This window comes from Plutella xylostella, chromosome 20 (genome assembly GCF_932276165.1).
Source record: "Plutella xylostella chromosome 20, ilPluXylo3.1, whole genome shotgun sequence".
Classification (NCBI taxonomy): domain Eukaryota; kingdom Metazoa; phylum Arthropoda; class Insecta; order Lepidoptera; family Plutellidae; genus Plutella; species Plutella xylostella.
In genome coordinates, this window is record NC_064000.1 from 3,527,234 (window position 1) to 3,551,045 (window position 23,812).

A 23,812-nucleotide genomic window follows, 5' to 3' on the forward strand; every position below is an offset into this window, starting at 1 on the left:
AATTCGTAGTCATCAGTTGTCATGAAAAGTTTAATCTAGAGGGCAGCACTTGTTCGTATGTTTCTTTACACGCAAAAAAGCATTAAGTATTGGAATGGGCGAGTACGTATGTAGGATGGAGGAGGAAGTCAACCTTGCAGAATTGTACGTAATTATCAATAATAGGGGCTTAGAAAATAGTAATTTGTAAATCCACTGAAGAGTGCACTGCACATGAGCAAAGTTATTGATCCCGTAAATGCGTAATTTCGCCACAGATGGCGCAGCTGAGCTAACCACATTTCCTTCCCTCCCCCCGCGCCCGCACCCCTCACCTGCCCCGTACCGTGACATTTTGCAAATCGTCTCTGACGATTTTTTGTGAAAATTAATCCTAAAATCCGCGTTAGGGCATGGTCGGTACAGCTGTTCTGTTAAAAACCCGTGAATCTATTAACGTTATTAAGTTTTTTCGTGCCAAGTGCTTCTAAGCTATCAAGATTCCGTCGATAAACCGAAGCCTACCCAGTGGGTGGCTTGTTCAGGTGAGATCTTAACCTTTTTTTCGCATTAAAACTGCATATTTTACCGCTATAAATCCTGTTCAAGGCCTAGAGAAGCTGCTTTACCCCTTCGAAGTTCATATTATTTGCATAACAAAGTGAAATTTGATCATGAACACAGGCCATGTTAGCTAGTTAACATCAGGTTATTACGTCGTCTGTATGAGGATTCGTCTGTTCTGAGAGCTATAAAGACACTCAAAATAAGGTTAAGATTCTAGAAACAGCTGTGTAAATTCAGCTCTAGTTGTTTTCCGTTCCGACCATTGCCTCTGAGCCTATACATTTTATTTCATGGTGACGATTTTTACGTCACCATTACTTCTGGATAAATTTGACAACAGCGACCTATGTAGGTGTTATACGAAATTAGATGCCAATCTTGCTACTAAAAACAAAAACCAACTGCAAGATTTACCCTTATTATTAAGTACACAGCCATTGCATTCCATTTCATTTTAACCAACTAAATTCAGGAATGCTTCAGTGGCGTTCAAGGCTGTCTGTTTATTGAGTAAGATTATTTATGACATGTCTCATTGATTGTAATTATATTATGAAACAACACTCAAACATTGCTTGCCCACATAACTAGAACAATGCAGACTCGGGTATACTCTGGTGTACTCAATGATTGCCCATTACAAGATAATATGCATTGATTATTTCAATAATTGTTCTAAATTAAAGGGACCAGAAATGAAAATCATGTATGTAAGATAATCTTTTATAAGCAACTACTTACTAAGACATGTTGTCATATACGTTGCACTAAAGCTGTGGTCGCTGCTGTTTCATGCAAATATTTCATCAGGGTACAAAATTATGTTCTAAGTCTACCACTACACTAAAGTGAATATCCACACATATTCTCTACTCTTATCAGCTTTGTAGCTGATACAGTGTAGAGTACCTTGTGGCCATAATAAAATGAAAAAGCGTGTTTTGTATTTCTTTTTCTACATTTTTTATTTATACTTCATCTCTTTTATTTGCATGTTACACTTATCATTATCTTAATAAGGCTTCCTTTTTATTTCAAACACGCTTTTTCATTTCATTATAGGTCTGAGGTTAAAACTAAAATCATGGAGGGAAAACGGGATTCATTCTTCTTGTCCAACAAGAAAAAGGCTGACAAGGCAAACAAAGGAACCTTTAAGAAGAATAAAGTGGAAGGAACACAAGAAAATTACAAGAAGGAAAAAAGACAAGACAACTTCAACAAAAACCGGCCGGGTCTTGAGCAAAATGGAGAGGAAAAGGTGAAAAAACCATTTGATAAAAAGACTTATCGCTTGAAAAAGTACAGTAAGAAGTACAAGCTTGACCAATGGGAGGAGCAGCGTAAGAAGAAATTGCTGCACAACTACTACAAAGAAATCCAGAATGATCCCGCCAGTGGCTCTTACAAACCAATTAACTTTGATGAAGACCAAGTCGACAGCAATGAAGTAGGAAAATTCGTAAGACATCCTGATGCTATCAATAAAGTCAGCAGCGCCGAAAATGTGGCCACCAATGGCACTAAGCCAGTCAAAAAAGATCCGTATTCCAAAGCAAAGGAGCAATTCGAAAAAATAAAACAACAGAAAATTGATAAGCAAAAAGAGATTGAGAAGGCTAAAGAAGAGAAAAAGCAGAAGATGCATGAATACAAGAAGAAGAAGCAAGAACGATTCAAGAAGTTGAGTAAGAAGACCAAGAAGGGACAGCCAGTCATGACCGGAAGAATGGAACTGCTGCTAGAGAAAATACAGAAATCTAAATAAACTTGTAGTTAAAGACTTGTAGGCATGAATAAAATTGAGAACTGATTAGGTTAAAATTGCTTTTTTCTTATTTTGGTCAATGTAAAGTTGCATTTATTTTTTTAACTTTAGAAGTTGAAAAGCTTTGACAGGCATGTGCCGTTTTTGATTGTTTTAACTTGCATTTATGACTGTTTTTCTCACTATTAAATATGCTTAAAAGATTCATAGATTTTTCTTTCTCTACACCTATATATCAGAATCTTTGAGGTGTACGTAAATAATGTAGGTATCTCTAGTCATTAAAACATTTAATTTTCACATCCACAGACGTGTCATACAAGGTATAAAAATACTTAACATCTATAGAGAGATTGTCAGTAAGTTTGCATATAGGTATTTTGCTGACTGTATCTATGAACCTCTAGTCTAGAGAGTCTAGAGAACCTGCATGCGAAGTGCGAGTTTTTGCACCTGTTGAGCGGTGTTAAAATCGATTTTGTAAAGTACGAGAGAGTCGCCACCTGCCGGTAGATGCTCTGCACTACCACGGTTACTTCGTTTTCATGCTCGAACGGGGCCTCTAGTACGGGTTTTGCAATTTACGTAAACGAAAAAAGTTTTGCTTTTCTTCTGTCATCTGCATACATTATCTGTCAAAAGTTTCATGAGTTTCCGCTAGAGGCGCCACTTTGTATGCGAGAAAACTGAAACTTTTATAGTTTTCGTCAATCTATCAAACCAGTAGAGGTATGTTATAGATTGACGGAAACTATACAAGTTTACGTTTTCTAGCATACAAAGTGGCGCCTCTACTAGACGGGCTGTACTCTGTACTAGACTTACGGTTCGGAATGTTCCCGGCTAGGCCCTCCTAAGGAAAATATCAGTGATAGAAGTTAGGTCACTATTTTCACGGTTAGCATAATATGTTGTCTTTACAAGCAACGTTATTAATAATATTTATGCTAATAGTTTATTTCAGTGTTTTTTTTTTTTAAATTGCAGTCCCGTAATCCGTACCCCTCGCTAGAGCAAAGGTTATCAGGTTATCACAAAACGTCATTATAATGTCCGCAAAATAAGACTAGACTAGAGTAGGTAAGTGTAGTGTTTGGTATAGAACTCCTCACGTGACTTTTTACTGAAATAGGTGTCCTTAGAAAGGGAGCTTTGATTATACATAAGGGATACTTATGCACAATAGTCCCATTCGAGTGAGCCAGGTGCAGGTAATAAAAAAAATATTCGCTTCGAAAAGAATATTCTCTTTCCTTAATTTTGATGTCACGAATTAATCTTTAGCTTGTTTGTACCTACTAGTACCTAGATCACTAAATCAAGACCAAATCAACAAGATGGCGTATTTTACCTGACTAATAAGTATTTTTCGGGGTTTTCCGTAAGGTAAATTTCAGTGTAGGTATTTGCAAAAATACCTACCTACTCTCATACTTAGATAACTGAAAAATAAACATGGATTATCTACATCTAATATACTCACAATTAAACTTGTTGGAATTATGGCGAGGGTGATGATTTAGTCACTTATATTGCCGGATAAGATTCGTCTGAGTAAATGATGAGAGCATCATTTTGTTTTATTGGGCGCAATTCACTCGGAATTATCACTTTGAGTAAATTCACGTGTATTCGTCATGCACGACACAATTAATTACTCTACTTCTTTATCTGATTTAGTATGGGTAGCTACAAGTTTCAAAGACTAATTGGGTGCAGAAATAAGAATCTAGTAAATCTGCTGATGTAGCGAAAAAACAATTTCTCTAAAATAAACATTAGTAGGTCTACTAGCTACTTTTTTTTAGACTATTTTTTTTGTTTATTAGTATATTTAGTATGTTTAGACCTTAGATGCATTAATGTGCTTTAAAGTAATACCTAAGTATGAAATTACCGACTCCGTTGGTCAAAACATTAGAGCTAAACACAAGATTTAAAAATAACTCATGTTACTGAAATGTAGAAATTACCTCGTAAATAAATATAAATTCAAGAATTGATAAAAATATTGTCGTGGAGATATCGATCTCCGATTTTGATAATGCAGACTTTGAGGCAGTTATTATCGCGAGTATCTGAAGTAGGTCCTACATCCTACATGTGTGTCGAAAAAAATATCTAAAATTAAACATTATAGTTACCAGCCAGCTGTGAATTGAGTGAGTTCTTTTGGTTCTTATGTAATTATTATCACCTGTATTTTTTTATTATTTGCGCTTACATAATTATTTATCGATGAAGTGCACGTCTAAAGATTGCCAAGTTCTACACATCTTGCCAGCTCATAGAATACCAACAAGGGGAAGATGAAAAATCTCCTGCACAGAGGGCATTGAGAGAGTGTAGGGCTTGATTTACCGATCGAGCAGTGAAAATCATTCTTATAATCAAAACGAAAATCAGTTCAGCCGTTTGGGAGTTACGCTACCACAGACAGATACACACATAGGTACTTACATAGAGTCACAGACACGATAAACTTGGAACACTCTTCTTTTTCCGTCGGGGGTTAAAAAGCTCGAACCTTCTCTTGGACTTATTTATTTTTCTTTTGCTTACCAAATGTATTCTGGGTAGGGTAGTAGGTGTGTATGGAAACATGCTATGAAGATATAAATAGCTTTGTTAGAAGTTGATTCTTAGGGTGCTTTTCCACCAGAGATGTGCTATGCAGCTATGCTGCGAAGATGTGATATCTACGCTACGAAAATATGTGACCGTTTCCACCAATACTACGCTAGGTAGCTGTGCGAGGAAGATGCGCTACGAAGATGCGCCGCCGCAAAGTAGCTGTGCGAGAAAGATGCGCATCTCGAGCTATGCTATGTATCGATAGTAGGGAAACGACGGGGGCGGCGGCGCCATAGCTACACCACTCGCGATGGTCCATAGCATAGCACATATCCATAGCACGCATCCATAGCACACATCCATAGCACGCATCATTCCATACAAAAAACATATCTTAGTTGAATCCGTTTCCACCAGTGCTAAGCTATGTGCACCAATAATTATGATTGGTGGATATCAAACGCATCCATAGCATCGTAGCATAGCACATCTCTGGTGGAAAAGCACCCTTAGATTTTCTTCTTCGATTCAACCTTCTATCTCTTGAGATTTATTAGTAGGTACTTATTTACACATTCAAAACAAAAACAGAACTTTACAGGCGTTTAATTAGCGCGTAAAATGTTAGCAGGTACTATCAATATTATCAACCCAATTTGTTTTACATTTTGCATGACCTGAAATGTCGGGTCATAGTAGAAGTTCATTGCCATTTAGTAAACTGATACAAACATTATATAATTCGTACCTATATACAAGCTTGTCGCCATGTAGTGTACTTATCTTGGGTGCTTCAAGTTTCGGTTTCGTATCAGATTCACATAATAATGATTACTGTTATGTTTGTGATAAATAATGGATCAGAATTCACACTCAGGCACCAGCATTATCCCAAAAGCTTGCTTAGAATTTAAAATAGGCTATTAAAATTCTATCATGAATGCTTTAGGGTGCTTTTCCACCAGAGATGTGCTATGCTACGAAGCTATGGATGCGTTTGATATCCACCAATCATATTATTGGTGCACATAGCTTAGCACTGGTGGAAACGGATTCAACTAAGATATGTTTTTTGTATGGAATGATGCGTGCTATGGATGTGTGCTATGGATGCGTGCTATGGATATGTGCTATGGACCATCGCGAGTGGTGTAGCTATGTATGTGCAGAGCAGACCTACAGTTTGCCCGCGTTTTTCACTGAAAGTAGACATGCCATCGTGGAAGCAAAAAGTTATTTTGTATCAGCTACTTTGCGGCGGCGCATCTTCGTAGCGCATCTTCCTCGCACAGCTACCTAGCGTAGTATTGGTGGAAACGGTCACATATTTTCGTAGCGTAGATATCACATCTTCGCAGCATAGCTGCATAGCACATCTCTGGTGGAAAAGCACCCTTATGCACAAGAGTATACAATATAGATACTTTATTATAATATAAGTTTTACACCGATAGAGGTGTATTGATAACATTATTTATTCGTGAGTGGACACCGCAACTAGACAATTTTGTCGTTGCCGGCCGTTGATAGAGTCATATCCTATCGAGGAGACACACCTTTGTCTGCTATAGGCTGATGATGGAATTGGAATAAATGACGCTCCCCAATTAAAAAATAACAGGAAAACGCAGCAATTGCCTATTTAATCAGCGCAAGAATCAGCAGTCCACAGGGCATGTCGCGCTGACCTTACCCCCAGCCGAGAAGCCGAGTAAACACTGATACCTCGCGACACTGACGGACGGCACGGACCCTGGGTTATCTCGCAGAAGGAAATCTAGACCAAGGGTTACCGACAAGTCCCGTGCCAGTAAACAACAGGGAACGTGCCTTCGTACAAAATTTGTTTGAACAATTTAATCTCCAATCAAAGTCTAGTTTCCTCAACTTATCTTCCTGAGCAAGCAACAGTTTGTACTATTTACTTTAGGGCACGCGTGCAAGAAACCACTTCTCTGTACGCGTGCTATTGACAGCATCTTTATCGCTAATCCAAAATGGCGGACAATTCTCGTGTTCTTGCGTCATAAAAAAGCGGTTCGCGGCAGTCCGCACAGGGTGGCGCAGGCTTCCCCACGGCCCCCTTCCTGCTCATTACTAAATTATTATGTTCTCAAGATAACTACGGAGATTAGGAGAGTATATGGCATCCCGCGAATCTGAGCTTCGGCCTACTTGATAACGAGCTGTATAAAGTCTCGAATCAGGCGCCATTTTTATCAGTTTGCCGCCTACTGCTCCAGTGACAGTTCGCTCCGCTGCGTTCAGAATTTCTAAACTTCGTCTTCTAGCTCATTTGCTTGAATCTTTTTCTCTGTTTTGAGAAAACATCTCTTGATTATAATTTTTGGATCGGCCTTTCACAGTGGCTAAGTTTCGTGTTCAGTTTAAGAGGAGATCGTTTAGCAACAACCAAGAGGTTGTTGCTTAGGAGTGCCCAAAAGCTTTGAGAATTCCGCTCTTAAAGGTGAGTTAAAAATCCCTTACTTCTTACTTACCTATTATACTATATATGTATATGACTTAGTTCTTCTGAAATAAAACATTGTTATTTCTAGTAATTACGTATTTTTGTAACCTGTTTTACTGTTCATGTTGTTGTTTTTGTGTCGAATAAAGTCTTCCTATTCTATATTGGATCCAACGGTTTGGCTCCGGAATAACTAACTTGGTTTTAATCTCTCATGTATACTAGTGGAATACTGCATCTCAATCTTAGACAGAAGGGCTGCTTTAACTTCACATAATACTCAACATCATCTGTCCATAACCGTTCGCTGCTGGACATTGCCCGTCCTAAGCAAATGCCGGCTCCTTGCTACAGTTATATTTGGTCTAAACTCCAGGACGTGTTACCCCAGCATACTGGGCCGGTAGCTTTAGCAGCTGTTACCGGCTCACAGCTCCTTTACAACCTACTATTTAGTGGGTACGCTAGATGCAAATCCATAATTTATTTATTCATCCAACGGTAGGATGGGAGACTGCACACTCATCTCCTAGGACCTTACTTCAGCACTTCACATCTGCCAGCTTACTTTACAGCTAGAGTCTAGACTGCCATTTAGAACATCATATATTGCATCTCTTACCTATTTATCTTACCATTATAATCATGCATGACAATGGATAGAAGTCACGATCAAGGAAAGTGAAAACCTTGAAGGTCAAACAATTTGAAAAACAATAGAAAGAAGTAGAAATTAAATAGACTAATTATTTCAATAGATAACAATTAATGTCACTATGTCCATAAATTTCCAATTGTTAAGTAAATTTTCACTTCTATATGTGGAAAATTTAAGTGCGTCATAGGTACGTTGTTAGATTTTTATAAATAACCATATCACGGAAAATGTGCAAAATACTGATGTCATAATTAGTCATGTTAACTAACTTTCCATTACTTTCAAGCATCTTTCAAGTTAGAAATTCATGTTCTCTCATAAATGTCATCATGCCATTCAGTACAATTTAGTTATTAATGTGCACTTGTGTAGTCTTTGAAATTTAACACAGTTTCATTAAAAAGCTTCTGGTCACTTGAATGAATGCATTTATTTACTTCTACAAAGGTACTTATTTTAGATGCATCACATATGCCTCATACAGGGATACCCTACTACATACAGGGGTACTAAACTCAACCGCTTATATACAGAGAAAAACTTATTCTAACTTATATTAGCATTCATATTGAGACATAATAACAAACATACCTTTACGTTCAGTATACCTGCTTACAAGTCTCACACAACATAACATAACAATAAAATCAATAGTTACACAAAATCAAAAGAAAAAGCGTTACGCATAGTTACTACTTATTTATTTATAAGTTACAAAAACAGATTGTTATTAACAAATTCTTATAAATTCATGCTTGTGGATCTTAATGTAAATAACAGTCCAAAACTATGTAACAAAAACATGCTAGAGTAGTTTTCTACACAAACATTTGTTTAGGTTAGCAATTATATTTTAAACTCAATTTTAAAGGGAGTTAGGAGAACACATATAAATACTTTATGAAAATCTGTAACACAAACATTACACACATGATTACCTACCTGAGTGAGCGCGTAACATTGACCTCCACGCAGATCGCCGGCGCAACATAACAACATGGCGTCTCGTGACGTCACCATGCTCAAATTGATTGATTTGATTGGAAAGAATGTAGGAGACCGATCATTTACATATAGGAACTATAAATATGTGATGTATGTATCCGTTCAAAGGGATCGGCACTGATTTATATTCTAACTAGCTGTTCCCGAATCTTTAAATTAATTAAGACTCAAGCATATTTATCATAATCATCATCATCAGCCTATAGCAGTCCACTGCTGGACGTAGGCCACTCCCAAAGCACGCCACTGGATGCGATCTTTAGCTTTCCGCATCCAATAATATCTAGCCCCACCTTTCGCAAGTCGTCACCCCATCTAGCCGGAGGGCGTCCCTCCCTACGTTTGCCTAGTCGCGGCCTCCACTCCAGAACACGTTTACCACATCGGTCATCGGTTCTTCGACAGATGTGACCAGCCCACTGCCACTTAAGCTTACTAACTCGGTGAGCTATGTCGGTGACTTCAGTTCTCTCTCTCTATCCTAATCCTAACTAATATTATACATGCGAAAGTAACTGTGTCTGTTTGTCTGTCTGTCTGTCTGTCTGTCTGTTACTCTTTCACACCAAAAGTACAGAGCGGATTTGAATGAAATTTGGTATACATACGGTCTAGACCCTGGGAAAGAACATAGGCTACTTTTTATCCCGGAATTCCCGCGGGAGATCTTTTTAAGGCGAAGCGAAGCGCGCAGGAACAGCTAGTTTATTATAAATCTTAGCTAATCTGCGAATACACAAACGTCCCGTTGATAGTTTTATGACACAGTTTGTCTAGATGTTTCGCTATATCTACCTTTATCATATTGTTATATCTATCTTGTATCCAAGTGGACTTTATTTGAGATAACTCTGTACATGTAAGAGATAACAATATTATCTTACCGTCTGGTTCAAGGCTAGGCACATAGGAACTTACTATAGTTACATTTATACAGCGATTATCTTACTGAATTAAGATTATAAAATGTTTATCCAGATTATTACAGATATTTAGACGTAGTTGATTATAAAGAATTTGAGTTTCATATAATAGATACTATAGGTGTATAGTGTATTTATAATCTATCCTGAATTTGTATATACTGTATGCTAATTAAATAAGTATAATATTGATGTCACGTATTGGAACCACAATCTTTATTTTGTAAATAAGCAGTTGATAAAATTTATCATGTCGTATTATTATAATTTTTGGACGATAAAGTTGCCACTTATTAAATAAACATCCAATTAGATACACTTTAATAATTGGAAGGTAACGAACACAGTGGCGCTCCATTTGGGAAACCTAAGTTAGGTACTTACCCAGTTTTAGCTGTTGTATGGTGTCGAATAATAACATATATTTATAAAAAAACACCTGTCATAGTAGCACATCCAAGGAAAATTACTACTGCTCTAACGAGACGAGCACATCCTCATCTAACTATGAAGCAATAACAGTTATCCAATCTTTTTCAAACCTTCCATACCTAACCAACCTCTTTCCCTCCCCAGGGTGCACCGGGTGAGTCCGGCGCGACAGGTCCCTGCGCCGGGCGACGCTCCCCTCGGCGCGCGCCCCCCGCGGCGCCCCGCCCCCGCGCCGCGCCCCGCTGCTGGCGGCGAGCGCTCAACGTCGACCCGCCCTGGGCTGGCCGCTGACATCACACTACGCACACGTGAGTGAAAGAATCCTGTAGTGATAGAGGCCTGGGAAAGAGTCCTGTGGTGAAAGAGGCCTCTGAAAGAAGCTTGTTCACTACAAGCATTCTATTGCTTAGTAGGTAGATCTGCCCTGGCTTGGCCGCTGACATCACACTACGGACACGTGAGTCAAAGAAGCTTGGGAAAGAGGCCTGTGAAAGAGGCCTGTGGTGAAAGAGGCCTCTGAAAGAAGCTTGTTCACTACAAGCATTCTATTGCTTAGTAGGTAGATCTGCCCTGGCTTGGCCGCTGACATCACAATACGCACACGTGAGTCAAAGAAGCTTGAGAAAGAATCATGTAGTGATAGAGGCCTGTGAAAGAATCCTGTGGTGACAGAGGCCTGTGAAAGAGTCCTGTAGTAAAAGAGGCTTGTGAAAGAATCCTTTGGTGATAGAGGCCTGTGAAAGAAGCCTGTGGTAATAGATAATAAGTAGAGGCTGAAATAATTATATTGCTTAGCTGATCTGCCTTGGCTTGGCCGCTGCCATCACACTACGCACACGTGAGTGAAAGAAGCCTTAGTGATAGAGGCCTGTGAAAGAAGCCTGTAGTGATAGAGGCCGTTGAAAGAGCCCTGTGACTCACATAATCCTCTCCTAATAGAGGTTAACTTTGGCAAATATACGGCTGAGCTTGATAAAACCATACTGACTAAGAAATAATCTTCAATATTTAATTGAAGCCTCTGAACGTAATCTTCCGAAGACTCAAAACCGTTTATCTCCTATCAACACGCCTTTCAACCAGTTTTCTCATTTCCAGCTGACACCTGTGGACTAACGCGTGTGGCCCCCTAACACCGGGCACCTGACAGCAGCCGTCGGACGAGCGGGCCGCGCGCGCCGCCGCCGCCTAGCTCCCCATTCCACCGCCGGGAACTGACTACACGGGCCACCGACGACCACGCTCCCTCACTGACCCGAAGAAGCCCGCTTCACGGAAAACTGAATCGATAACGAACCAAATCGACAGATTCACCAGGGAACTCAGTCGATCGATTGCAAAATAAATCGAAAGATTGCAAGCTAAATCGAGAGATTGAAAACTGAATCGAAAGATTCAACACAGAGCAACTGTCAAAAGACTTTTCTCTGAACCTGCTAAGTAAACCAAAACCAAGCAGGATGAAGGTAGTAGAGGAACAAGACCGAGTGCGAGTGATGGAGGGGTCCTGGGACGTGTGGGGGGCGATCCAGGAGATCGTGGACACCGGCACTCAGGAGGACCCCTTCTATGTGATGGACCTGGGGGAGGTCATCGCGAGGTACAACAAGTGGAAGGAGTTGCTGCCGCGAGTTGAGCCGTTTTATGGTGAGTGTTGAGATGGTTTCTATTTATTAGACATAAGTTATGGTATTATAACAGTTATAACACTCAGTGACGCTTTTTTAAACACAAATAACGTTAGGTATTGGAGTTAATAGAACGATACCAAGTATGGAAACGTCTTGGCCTATCTCTTAGCGTGTCGGTGACCATCATCATCATCATCATCAGCGTGTCGGTGACCAACACTAGAGCTGGACCAGCATTTGTCACAGTACCGAAACGATTAGCCAGTCAGATTAGTTGTCATTCGCTGACCTTCCAGGGTGCGCTGGACTTCTATTAGATACAATCGATAAGTCACTCTGAAAAGATACCTCTTATACCAAAAAGTCGACCCCAGGCATCATCTTGCTACCTTCTCCCAAGCTCATGGCTCACAAATGGTTGTTTATTCCAGCGGTGAAGTGCAACGACGACAAGCTGCTTGTAACAGCTCTGGCGGCGCTGGGCGCGGGCTTCGACTGCGCATCGAAGGCCGAGATCGAGCTCGTGTCCAACATTGGAGTGCGCCCCGAGTGAGTCACTTTAACCCACTTGTTACTAGCGGTCCTTTAATGACCCAAACAGATAAAAAAAATATTTCTTAAATGTGGGTAGTTTTTCTTTCTTTGGTTTCTATTTGTAACCAGTTGATAGTGTGTGCTATTTTTTAAATTCGTTGAGACCTAACGAGGTGTTGTGATATTTAGTGAATACTGAAAACTCGAGAATATTTTAGCATGGATAAACAGAGGTATGTAATATTAGTTTATTTACAATAATGTATTCCTTCCTATCTATATAATAAAGATCATACTGTGTACTATTTATCTAACGTAGATTTATATTGAATGAGCAATATTATGAATTCAAATTATATAATTAACTTTTGTGGGTCTTTAGAGGACCGTTAGTAATATCCAGTACCATGTCGTAGTACTATAATAGCATTATGTTTTTTTTGTTTTTAGGCGCCGCGAAAGACATTTGAGGTTAAATGAAATATTGGAGGAGCTAGAATGTACCGAGGATGAGCCATTACCAGACTTCATATCAATTCTACCACCAGAAAATTCCGGAAGGATTCGGAAGAAGAAAGGAAGAAGAACCTGCCAGGGTCACAACTAAGGGTGCAAGCAATAGGGAATATGCGTCTTATTCAAATAAAGGTCTAATATAATTTTTATTAAACTTTGTTATTTCCGAATTACGCCTCCATCAATATTTTTGATTATAATTCATTTTTGAGCGAGTAAATAATTGTTGAAAAGTACAAAAAAACTTCGGTAACTTTAAATCTTTGAAACGTGACGGATTTTCTTAGAGCGGATGTGACGATAATGTCAATCTCAAAATAATCTATGCCCATAGAACTGAGCGTCGGCGCGACTGGTGAGCGTCATTATTCTACTAGCCGTGAAACTAAATTATGACGTCACAACTCTTCACACAAAGTTTTGGCCGTTTATAATGGACGTGTCGGTTATAAATTTTTAACTTTCTTTAAAGTACCTTAAATTACTTTTTTTGGCGTTGAATTTTTTTTAACTATAATAAAGCGATGTAAAACTATCGAATAAGAAAATAAAAAAAATTAATGCATATTCCCTATTGTTCATTATAATGAGCCTGACATTTCAGAATCTGATGATGACGAGGATTCCTTGTCCTTAGCAGACCTAGCAAAACTACGTCGGATTGGCGCAGAACAGGATGTTTTGAATATGCCCAGTACATCTCACCAGCCACCAACTCAACTAACAAAGAGGAGGAAGATAGCAGCATCTGATCAGGAAAATCAGCCCAATATTCCAACTTCACCAATCCCTGAAAAACCAGTCGTATCAAAGACTAAAAGCTATATGTCCACATATGTTGTATATGTCACAGTTGTGATATACGGCCTATTCAAAGACCCTGGATTGAAAAGCAAGGACCACAAAATATAAATACGCCACTGTATTATTTTGATTGCCTATTTGATGAGGATACCCTAACATAATTTTGAAGTATACCAATTTATACTGTGCTACGAAAAACAACGTTGGCAACGTAACAATCAATGAACTGAAATGTTTTTTGGGAGTTCTCCTGTTGAGTGGCTATGTAAATATGCCTAGAAGATATATGTACTGGGAAAACGCAACCGATTGTAGCATGCCCATGCTTCGAAAAATACCACACTAGTGATGATTGATGGATAATGTTACTGTTTTTTTTATATATAAAATTGATAATTAATAAATCATGTGAAATTTGCAATAATATTTGTTTTATTTCTACTCAAACAACGTAAAATGGCAATTCTTATAAAACCCGCATAAGTATACCTAATAGTAGTGGATATTACTAGCGGTCCTTTAAAGGACCACTCATTTTACGCTTTTCCAGGACAGTTACATTTTTTTTCATATTTTTCTTATGTTTCATATTCGTATATAAACTCGATATATAAAAATTGTAATAAACAAACAACTTTTTTTTTCTCGTAACAAGTGGGTTAACTAGCTACAGACAATGTTATAGACCGGTTACGTTAGTGTGTTAACATATTCTGAGTATTCTGACAGAAGCCAGAACACCTAGCATGGGGCTAGCTAGTGTGAAACATTTCATAAACTTCTTTATGCGCGCGTCTTGCGCCCTAGGCTAGGCTAGCTGGTCCGTTTCCATGCATACTGTAGGAAGCTTGCTAGCTTTTCCATGGTTAAAAAAAGCCTATGTTAATCTAGGATGTCAAGATACATCACTTTGAGGCGGCGTTGCGCGGGAATAACACGTCGACTCACGAATTATTTTTCAAAATAAATCGCGAACAATGATTGAGTATCCCTGTCTTCATATAATCTTTAATATCAACTATTTCTACCCTACTTCCAGACGCATAATCTTCGCGAACCCGGCCAAGATGGCGTCGCACATCCGGCACGCGGCGGCGGCGGGCGTCACCACCATGACCTTCGACTCCGAGACCGAGCTGCTCAAGATCAAGCAGCTCATGCCGAATGCCAAGTATGTGTTGCTGGTTGTGTGTACATAGTAGCTTTAGACCGCGAGAATCGTAAAGCCTTTTGCTGTGGAATTCCGGGATAGAAAGTAGCGAGCTTCGTAAAGCCTTTAAAAAATATGTGGAATTCCGAAACAAAAAGTAGACTGAAGGATATATCGGTGTCAGATATATCTGGCTGCTGGATATCTGGCCATCCGGCCACTTGGTGGGCCGATAGTCCGGTATCCTGCTATCTATTACATCTCTTGGACTAGGCATAAAACCCTTCCTTCATTGGAACGGAGACCCATACCCTATATTCCATTCCACAGGGAAAGACATCTGATACAAACAAAAACTACCCTTATTCGAATGTATTAAGGGTTCTGTCCGATGTCGTTCCCCGTGAAACAAGGTATAGCAGTGGGGACGTGATGATGATGTCATGATTGCTCTCTCTAATAATAACCCCCTCTTGTCTCTAGACTGGTGATCCGCATCCGGTGCGACGCGGCGGAGGCGCAGTGCCCGCTCGGCATCAAGTTCGGCTGCGACCCCGCCAGCGAGGCGCCGCGCCTGCTCAAGCTGGCCGCCGTGCTGCAGCTAGATGTGAGTATACTAGTCACTATACTTGCACTGAGGCTAGAGCTGCTACCGTACCACCACCGCAAATTAGCAATAAACAATTCTTAGGGACACATACATATAAGCGTAACGTAAATGGATCGCCTATCTTTTCTTGTGTCAACGAGCTCGAAACAGAAGAAAATGAAAGGCGATCCAGCTACGTAAGGCCTAAGGTCTAAGGTGAAAGGATTAGACAGGTAGACCAGCATTGCGACTTACTCCAATAGCCCATGACATTCGTTTCCGACTGGTTTCTTCTTAAATATTAATCACAGCAACACTGCATTCGTAAATTAAATACCTACATAAATTGCACAAGCACAATCCATAAATACCATGCAGTTTGAAAGTGTTCATATTATTCTAATTCAAATATTAAAATACATTGATGTAACTTTATAAAAACATACAAACCTATTATTTATAGTCGAACTTATCGCTAAAAGTGACATCGAAATCTCTTCTAATCCCTGTTTAAATTTTATTTTATTTTATTGAACAATATGGTACACAAAACAGCAATTAATCGTAACATGAGAAGAGGTATTCATATATATAACTAAGAACTATATTAACTACCTAGGTATGTATACACATCATGAAAATCTTATGCTAACACAAGTTTATAAGTATATAAAATTAACCCCTTTCCCTCCACAGGTAGTAGGAGTATCCTTCCACGTGGGCTCCGGAGCTCGAGACTTCGCCGTGTACGCGCAGGCGATCCAGTTCGCGCGCGCGCTGTTCGACCTGGGCGGCTGCGTGGGGCATAGAGGCATGCGCCTGCTGGACATAGGCGGCGGGTTCCCGGGACACTCTGGGTCCGATCTTACTGAGGTATGTTGATAAAAAGTCTGCTTAACGCGCTATATATACGTCCGATGCGCTGTATACAAGCCCGACGGGCTGTATAGAAGCCCGATGCGCTATGTATACCATCGACGCCAGACTAGCCAGACGCTTTATATATACCACGGACGCTCTATAAATATACGCCAGAAGCGCTATATACAAGCTCGACGTACTATATACTAGCCAGACTCTCTATATATACCACGGACGCTCTATAAATATACGCCCGAAGCGCTATATACAAGCTCGACGCACTATCGCACTATATATACGCCCTACGCTCTATAAAAATGCCGGATGATATACCTATACGCCGCCGTCGCACTGTCTCACTAGACACTAGATGAGAGAGAGAGACAGATCCAGTTCGCGCGCGCGCTTTTCGACCTGGGCGAGTGTGTGGGGCATAGAGGCATGCGCCTGCTGGACATAGGCGGGGGGTTCCCGGGACACTCTGGGTCGGATCTTACTGAGGTATGTAATAGTTAATTTAAAAAGCCATAACAAACGAGTCCACGCCAAAAAATAGAGGTAAACTAGCACCCGACGAGCTATATATACGTCCGACGCTCTTTATATACAAGCCCGTTGCTCTATATACAAGCCCAACGCACTGTATACAAGCCCGAAGCGCAATATAAACGCCTGTGGCACTATATATACGCCCGTCGCGGCGCCGTTACGCTGTCTCACTGGATACTAGAAGAGAGAGAGAGAGATAGAAAGATCCAGTTCGCGCGCGCGCTGTTCGACCTGGGGGGCTGCGTGGGGCACAGAGGCATGCGCCTGCTGGACATAGGCGGCGGGTTCCCGGGACACTCTGGCTCGGATCTTACCGAGGTATGTTGATAAAAAGCCGTTTATTGCAGCCAAACGAGTCAATAATAAAAAATAGAGGTAAACTAGCACCCAACGAGCTATATATACGTCCGACACTCTTTATATACAAGCCCGTTGCTCTATATACAAGCCCGACGCAATATATGTATGCCCGACGCGCTAAATATACACCCGTGGCACTATATATAGTCGCGCTGTCTCACCGGACACGAGATAAGAGAGAGAGAGAGACACATCCAGTTCCCCGCGCTGTTCGACCTGGGCGGCTGCGTGGGGCATAGAGGGATGCGCCTGCTGGACATAGGCGGGGGGTTCCCGGGACACTCTGGCTCGGATCTTACTGAGGTACGTAACAGTTTATGACTAAATAGAAGGATATTTCTAACAGCCAATTGAGTCCACGCCAAAAAATTGAGGTAAACTAGCACCCGACGAGCTATATATACGTCCGACGCTCTTTATATAGAAGCCCGTTGCTCTATATACAAGCCCGACGCAATATATATATGCCCGACGCGCTATATATACGCCCTACGCTCTATAAAAATGCCCGATGATATACCTATACGCCACCGTCAAGCTGTCTCACTGTATACTATATGAGAGAGAGAGACAGATCCAGTTCGCGAGCGCGCTGTTCGACCTCGGCGGCTGCGTGGGGCATAGAGGGATGCGCCTGCTGGACATAGGCGGGGGGTTCCCGGGACACTCTGGATCGGATCTTACTGAGGTGCATAGATATTCAACACTCTTAGCATCAATATGACCCCAATAATGGCCTCCGCGCTTCAGAAGCACTCCCACCTTACAAAACCCCTAACCACATCAATAATCAGCAATATCCTCATCAGGTTACTGCAATAATGGCCTCGATCGGCGCTTCAGAAGCACTTCCACTTACCTTACCAAACAGTTATAAGTCAAAGTCAAATGTTTTTATACATCGTATAAATATAAAATTTTCTGATGAACGTAAATTTTAACAAACTACTGTCCGTTCTGATAAGCGGCTCTTTGTCTTAGGTGAAATAAGTTGTAAACTGTTGTACAGTTTGGCGTTTTTGTTTTTTGTTACTTGTTTTTGTTATACTGAATGAATAACTTAAATAAAAGAAAAGAGAAACCCCAAACCATATTCCACACCCTTACATTTTCCTCTTCAGGTGGCCGCAATAATCAACGCGGCTCTCCAGAAGCACTTCCCGGACCCGTCGGTGCAGGTGATCGCGGAGCCGGGACGGTACTTCGCCGCCGCCGCCTACACGCTAGCCGTCATGGTTCATGCTAAGAGAGAGGTAACGTGCCTGTACTACAAGTTAGCGTAGTAGTAACTACGTAACAGATACTTCAATCAGTAGAAAATGTTCAATGCCTACTGCTACCTAATCCTAAACCCTTCCTTCATTGGAAGGACACTCGTGCCTCAGCAGTGGGGACTGATGGGTCCTGTCGTGATGATCATGATGACTGCTACATAGCCTACCCACATTATGGCGTCGCAGAAATTAGCCTAAATGTTCAAGTGAAAAAATTAATTGTGATTGTTTTGCTCCGGTCACCTCCGGTCTAAATAACTGCACGGTTCTATGCCCACACAGTTTCCGACTGTTGTCATTTAATTTCAAAAGTACATTGTTTATAGCAGACAAAACATGGTATATTATTAAATTAAAGGGCGGCCATGTACCAAAATTATGACATGCACGTACTACAATTAGCATTAAATAAAATCTATCTATATTTTTTATTCTCAGATAATCCCGAAGGAGTCGTCGGGCGAGTCGCACACGATGTACTTCGTGAACGACGGCGTGTACGGCTCGTTCAACTGCGTGCTGTACGACCACCAGGTCGTGCACGCCGAGCCGCTCAAGGTATTCATTCATTCAATTGTTTATTAATTAATTCACTCATTCACTAGGGATCGTCGACGCCGAGCCGCTCAAGGTATTCATTCATCCATTCATTCAATTCGTTCATTCGTTTACTACGTTATTAAGATTTCTTGTCTTTTACTACATATAAATAAATTATACTCTGTCCATTATATTATTGTTTTTTTGACAGTCGAAATCCCGTACAGTGTGACAAACTTATCTGTTCCGGTGAGAGCGAACTAAGTTGATCCATATCTCATTATTTACAAATGAATTATATATTGATATAGATTAGATGGGTTTATTAAAACTGCAAGGATGTATTACTACTACGGACCAACTTAAAATCTTTAAGAATAAAGAAATATTAGAGATTTACGTGAGCTCTCACCGGAACAGATAAGTTTGTGGCACTGTACCTACATATTTGATGACTGCAAAGGAAAACCAACTTTACTTACTAGACATAAGGAAACGTCTAAAATACAATAACATAGTGGAAGCTCTATAGATAAGATTTAACATTTATAATCGATTAAGATTTCATAATTCAATGTTATAATCTGTATGAACCTATTGACCTAATTAAATATTGGCGATTTTGATGTAATAAGATCAAATTGTAATTTAAATTAATAAGTCATTATACTAAGTGCCAATTTCTCCATTGTCGGTTAAAGCATAACCAGGGAGTAGTGGTTAACTTTTGACACATCTGTCATGAATTTTATATGTAGATGACGTTTAATTTATAAATCAATCCCTGTCGGTTAGTTGGCACTAAATATTTTTCCCACCAAAAAAAAAAACAAACTAGCAACACAACTAACCACCACTCTTTCCCCTCTCCGCAGACATACCCGGGCTCCAAACCGCTCCCCTGCTCCATCTGGGGCCCGTCGTGCGACGGGCTGGACCTGGTGTGCGGGGCGGCGCGCCTGCCGCCGCTGTGCGCCGGCGACTGGCTCGTGTTCCGCGACATGGGCGCCTACACGCTGCCCGTGGCCAGCGCCTTCAACGGCTTCCCGCTGCCGAGGGTGCGCGCGCTCCTCGACCACAGACACGCGTGAGTGGACTAGCTACTAGTGCTTACATAATGGTGTCTTAATATAGCCCAACTGGAGGGTTTTTCATAGCTACTGTCTATTATAAGCAGGCGTGAGTGGATCAAGTAATACTTTCATAATGGTGTCTTTTTACAGCCCAACTGTAGTGTTTTTCACTGGTAAGCTAAGAAGATCGAAATCGTGACTAAATGCATAAATCAGCTGTAATGCGTTACTAGCTACAGGCGATTATAAGCACGCGTGAATGGTGTCTTATTATAGCCCAACTGTAATGTTTTTCACTGGTAGGTACACATGCATGAGTGAAGTAGCCGCCTGGACCGGCTCTGGTGTCTAGACATGCTGAGGGCGAGGCCCCATTGGTTCGAAGCACTGCGTTGCATTGCGTTGTTGTAAAAGACTCAACGCACCTATTGAGCTTCGCCCTAAAACAGCTAGTTCTTTCATTCATCCTTATCAGTCTAGACATGATAAGGGTGCGGCCACTGAGGCCCCATTGCGCTGTGTTGCGTCGGGTTGTCGCAAAAGACTCCAGCGTAACTTTGATTATTGCGAGTAGCATTGTCTAGAGAAAAGCTTCTCGCCGTTCTTTGTCATGCAGCATGATCAACCAAATCGATAGAGCCGTTAAAAAAATACCCACTCTTTTATTATAAACACATTATTTTTTTACTTGCTATAAGACCATAATTATAATGCTCCCGAATAAAATACAAGCTTGTAGAATCATCGACTCACCCTGACCTCTCTCCTCCACAGCAAGCTGCTCAAAGACCTCTGGCCGCTAACCGAGGCTCACTTCATGTACGGGGCGCCGCTGACCGGCCCGCAGCTCCCCGACGCCGCCACCCCGCCGCCGTCGCCGCCGCCGCCGACGCACCAAGACGTGTTCGTCGAGTGCGCGCTCAAGTGACCACTAGCCGTGTGTTAAGGGGGGAGACCATAGGTATAGGTTTGCACAGATTACGCGAGTTGTTTTGAGGAGTGTATGTTTATGCTGCTACCTCACTTTATTACGACCCATCACGTCCAATCTACGGGTCTCCGGACATTGAAAGAAGGGTTTAGGCGTACACCATGCTGGCCTAGTGTGGGTTGGTGGATACCAAGTATAGTTACTGACCACACATGAAAGTTTAGGCAAATACTAATAGCCACGGGTAGCAGCATTACGTTTACTGGCCTAACCAGAGTTGCGTCTATCGACTTGTGGCAATACACTTATGTTTAGCCGCAAGTTGGGAGCACTTGTGGAATCTGTGCTATCTATATCTGTGACTGTGACCGATTCTAAAGGCAATAATGTTGCCAAACGTACTGACCCATAAATTAATATCGTTAGTTAACTTGGATGATATTGAAACCACTACGTAAAAAATTGTCAAGCTAGAAGTGGAGCTTTTAGTAGTTATGTAAATTACTAACAAGTGACACTATAGTGTGACTGTGGTGGATTTAAATTTCTACCTATTACTAATATGAAGCTATCAAAGCCAAGGTTTCTACGTAAGCTTTTGTCTTTGCCAGCTCTATATTTGTTAAATGTGCCTTTAGAATCGGGTTAAATATGTAGTTTTTCATACAAATTGTTTGCGGTGTCTGGTTTTCACGAACGAACGACGAATGACGAGCATACATCAATTGGAAAATCTAGAAAAGATAAATTAAATCCAGTACGAATACCTTATTTATTATAGCAATTACATATCTGGCTGTGAATTGTATAAATGTAACTCGAATCCAATTTAATATAAAGTAAATGGCTATATCATATGGGTGCTGGATTATTTTAAATGGCTGGAATGTTTCTGGGTATCAAAGAAACATTAATGCATCTTAAACTAATATGCTAAAGCCCCCTGAAAGGTTGATTGGGTATTATATCCATCTAAGGCTCAGCGCACACCAAGAGCAGAGCAGAGCAGAGCATATTGTGAAATCATTGAAAAATTAATCTTATGATAATTCCATACATTTCAAAATTGAATACACGTCCCAACTTGATGCTCGACCATGCTCGAGCTTTCTAGTAAATGTTCGAGTATGCGTTCTACATTTTGCTCGACCATGCGCGAGCATTTTGCAGTTCGGTGTGCGCTGACGCTAATTCGTAATAGTCGAGTTAGGTTCAACATTACCAAAGACACCAAAACATAGTTGGAACATTGTATGAAAAACACATTACCCCCCCTTTATGCAATCGAATTATCATTTTATTTGGGTTTGCCAGTGGAGATTTATTTATAATTTCGGTTTAACCGTGAAGTTTTTCGGGAAAAATATTGTACTTTGTTTGTGGAAGTTGTGGTGAGTCGATTTTTTGAGGCTTATAAATATTATTTTAAATTGATGGTTACTTGTAAAATTTTGTGTATTGAAAGCAATATCTTCGGCTTATATGAATAAACTTGCTTTTAGTGCCATTTTCAAACAATCGCTGTGGTGCCATCACAGAACCAGTCATGTTTTCGGATTATTATTTATAATAGAGTAAAAAATATGAAATATGTATCACCAAAAAATATATTATCAAGGTATGTACGGTCAGCTGCATAAGTTGTTATACACTTCTGTATCTTGTCAAACTGACGAAACGTCAATGCTTCAATGAATGGATAGGCGGTTTGTTAGATTGACAAGGTTCGAAAGTGTATAGCTACTTATGCAGCTGATTGTACATGCATCAACCATTTCCATTGCTCTTGTGTACCACATAACATGTTGCATGTGATGTAGTTTCTATTAATTCAAAATTGGTTACCATATATCGCTTTTAGTAGCGTTAATTAACGTTTGTATTGTAATTATATTGGATTCCACTGGTTCCTAATGTACTAACATTGTTTGAAATATATCGAGGTGTTCGGGATATAAATGTATTAAAATCGAGTGAAAATGAATTCCGAATTCTATCCATAAATTTTAATCTTTTTATATTTACAAATTATATGTTTTTGTTTGTCAATTTAGAGTTTTTTTTCTATACAAAGATAATCATTAATGTCTTAACAATCTTGTATTATTATTATTATTTTGATAGCAATTTGGTCGTGTTTCACGATTATGTTTGTACTTATCTTGTTCGAGTTTTGTCTAAAATGTACTTATTTAGGCGATGTACCTACTATATTATTAGTAAATTAAACTTTCGTTTTGAAAATCTCAGAATTTTGTGGTTTTTGGCTTTTTTTCATCACAGTTTGTCCTTTTAAGGCATAAGTAACATCACCAATAGAAAAATATAGATCATTTATACGCTATCATACACTTTGAATTACCTTATTGTAGTCACAGAAACTGCCTATGTGTATTTAAATATATGACTCATATACTTACCTAAAGATGTATCGCATTTTGGTCTTGTAACTACCTAGTATTGGACTAGTATTGTTTTCAAAAGTAAAGCTTCATTCGTTAGTTGCATTTAGCAAAATAAAAATTGTTCGTAGAAAGTTGAATTTTGAATAAATTTCTGGAATTTAACAATTGTTTTAGTCTAATCCTTTACGCTCCCTTCGAAATACATAGTTATCTTATATC

At 40.1% G+C, this 23,812-nt stretch overlaps 2 protein-coding genes across 4 annotated transcripts; both read left to right on the forward strand.

The window, feature by feature from the left end:
* The first annotated feature begins 286 nt into the window (after positions 1 to 286).
* On the forward strand, positions 287 to 2,519 carry LOC119690290 (thyroid transcription factor 1-associated protein 26). The gene is made up of 2 exons (XM_048628128.1): positions 287 to 524; positions 1,609 to 2,519. Exon 2 carries the CDS (start codon positions 1,631 to 1,633, stop codon positions 2,312 to 2,314), a length of 684 nt encoding a protein of 227 aa, XP_048484085.1. The 5' UTR covers positions 287 to 524; positions 1,609 to 1,630; the 3' UTR covers positions 2,315 to 2,519.
* A 1,835-nt stretch (positions 2,520 to 4,354) lies between these two features.
* LOC105384590 (ornithine decarboxylase 1) lies at positions 4,355 to 22,120 on the forward strand. Of its 3 annotated transcripts, none has more exons than XM_048628126.1 (11): positions 4,355 to 4,476; positions 10,521 to 10,684; positions 11,475 to 12,023; positions 12,439 to 12,556; positions 14,901 to 15,032; positions 15,495 to 15,618; positions 16,297 to 16,473; positions 18,492 to 18,623; positions 19,083 to 19,202; positions 20,060 to 20,271; positions 21,032 to 22,120. In XM_048628126.1, exons 3-11 carry the CDS (start codon positions 11,837 to 11,839, stop codon positions 21,183 to 21,185), a joined length of 1,356 nt encoding a protein of 451 aa, XP_048484083.1. In that variant the 5' UTR covers positions 4,355 to 4,476; positions 10,521 to 10,684; positions 11,475 to 11,836; the 3' UTR covers positions 21,186 to 22,120. The 3 variants fall into 3 exon arrangements, with proteins under 3 accessions (XP_048484083.1, XP_048484082.1, XP_048484084.1); XM_048628125.1 differs by lacking the exon at positions 4,355 to 4,476 and adding an exon at positions 7,001 to 7,355; XM_048628127.1 differs by lacking the exons at positions 4,355 to 4,476; positions 10,521 to 10,684 and adding an exon at positions 11,193 to 11,214.
* Positions 22,121 to 23,812: the final 1,692 nt, after the last annotated feature.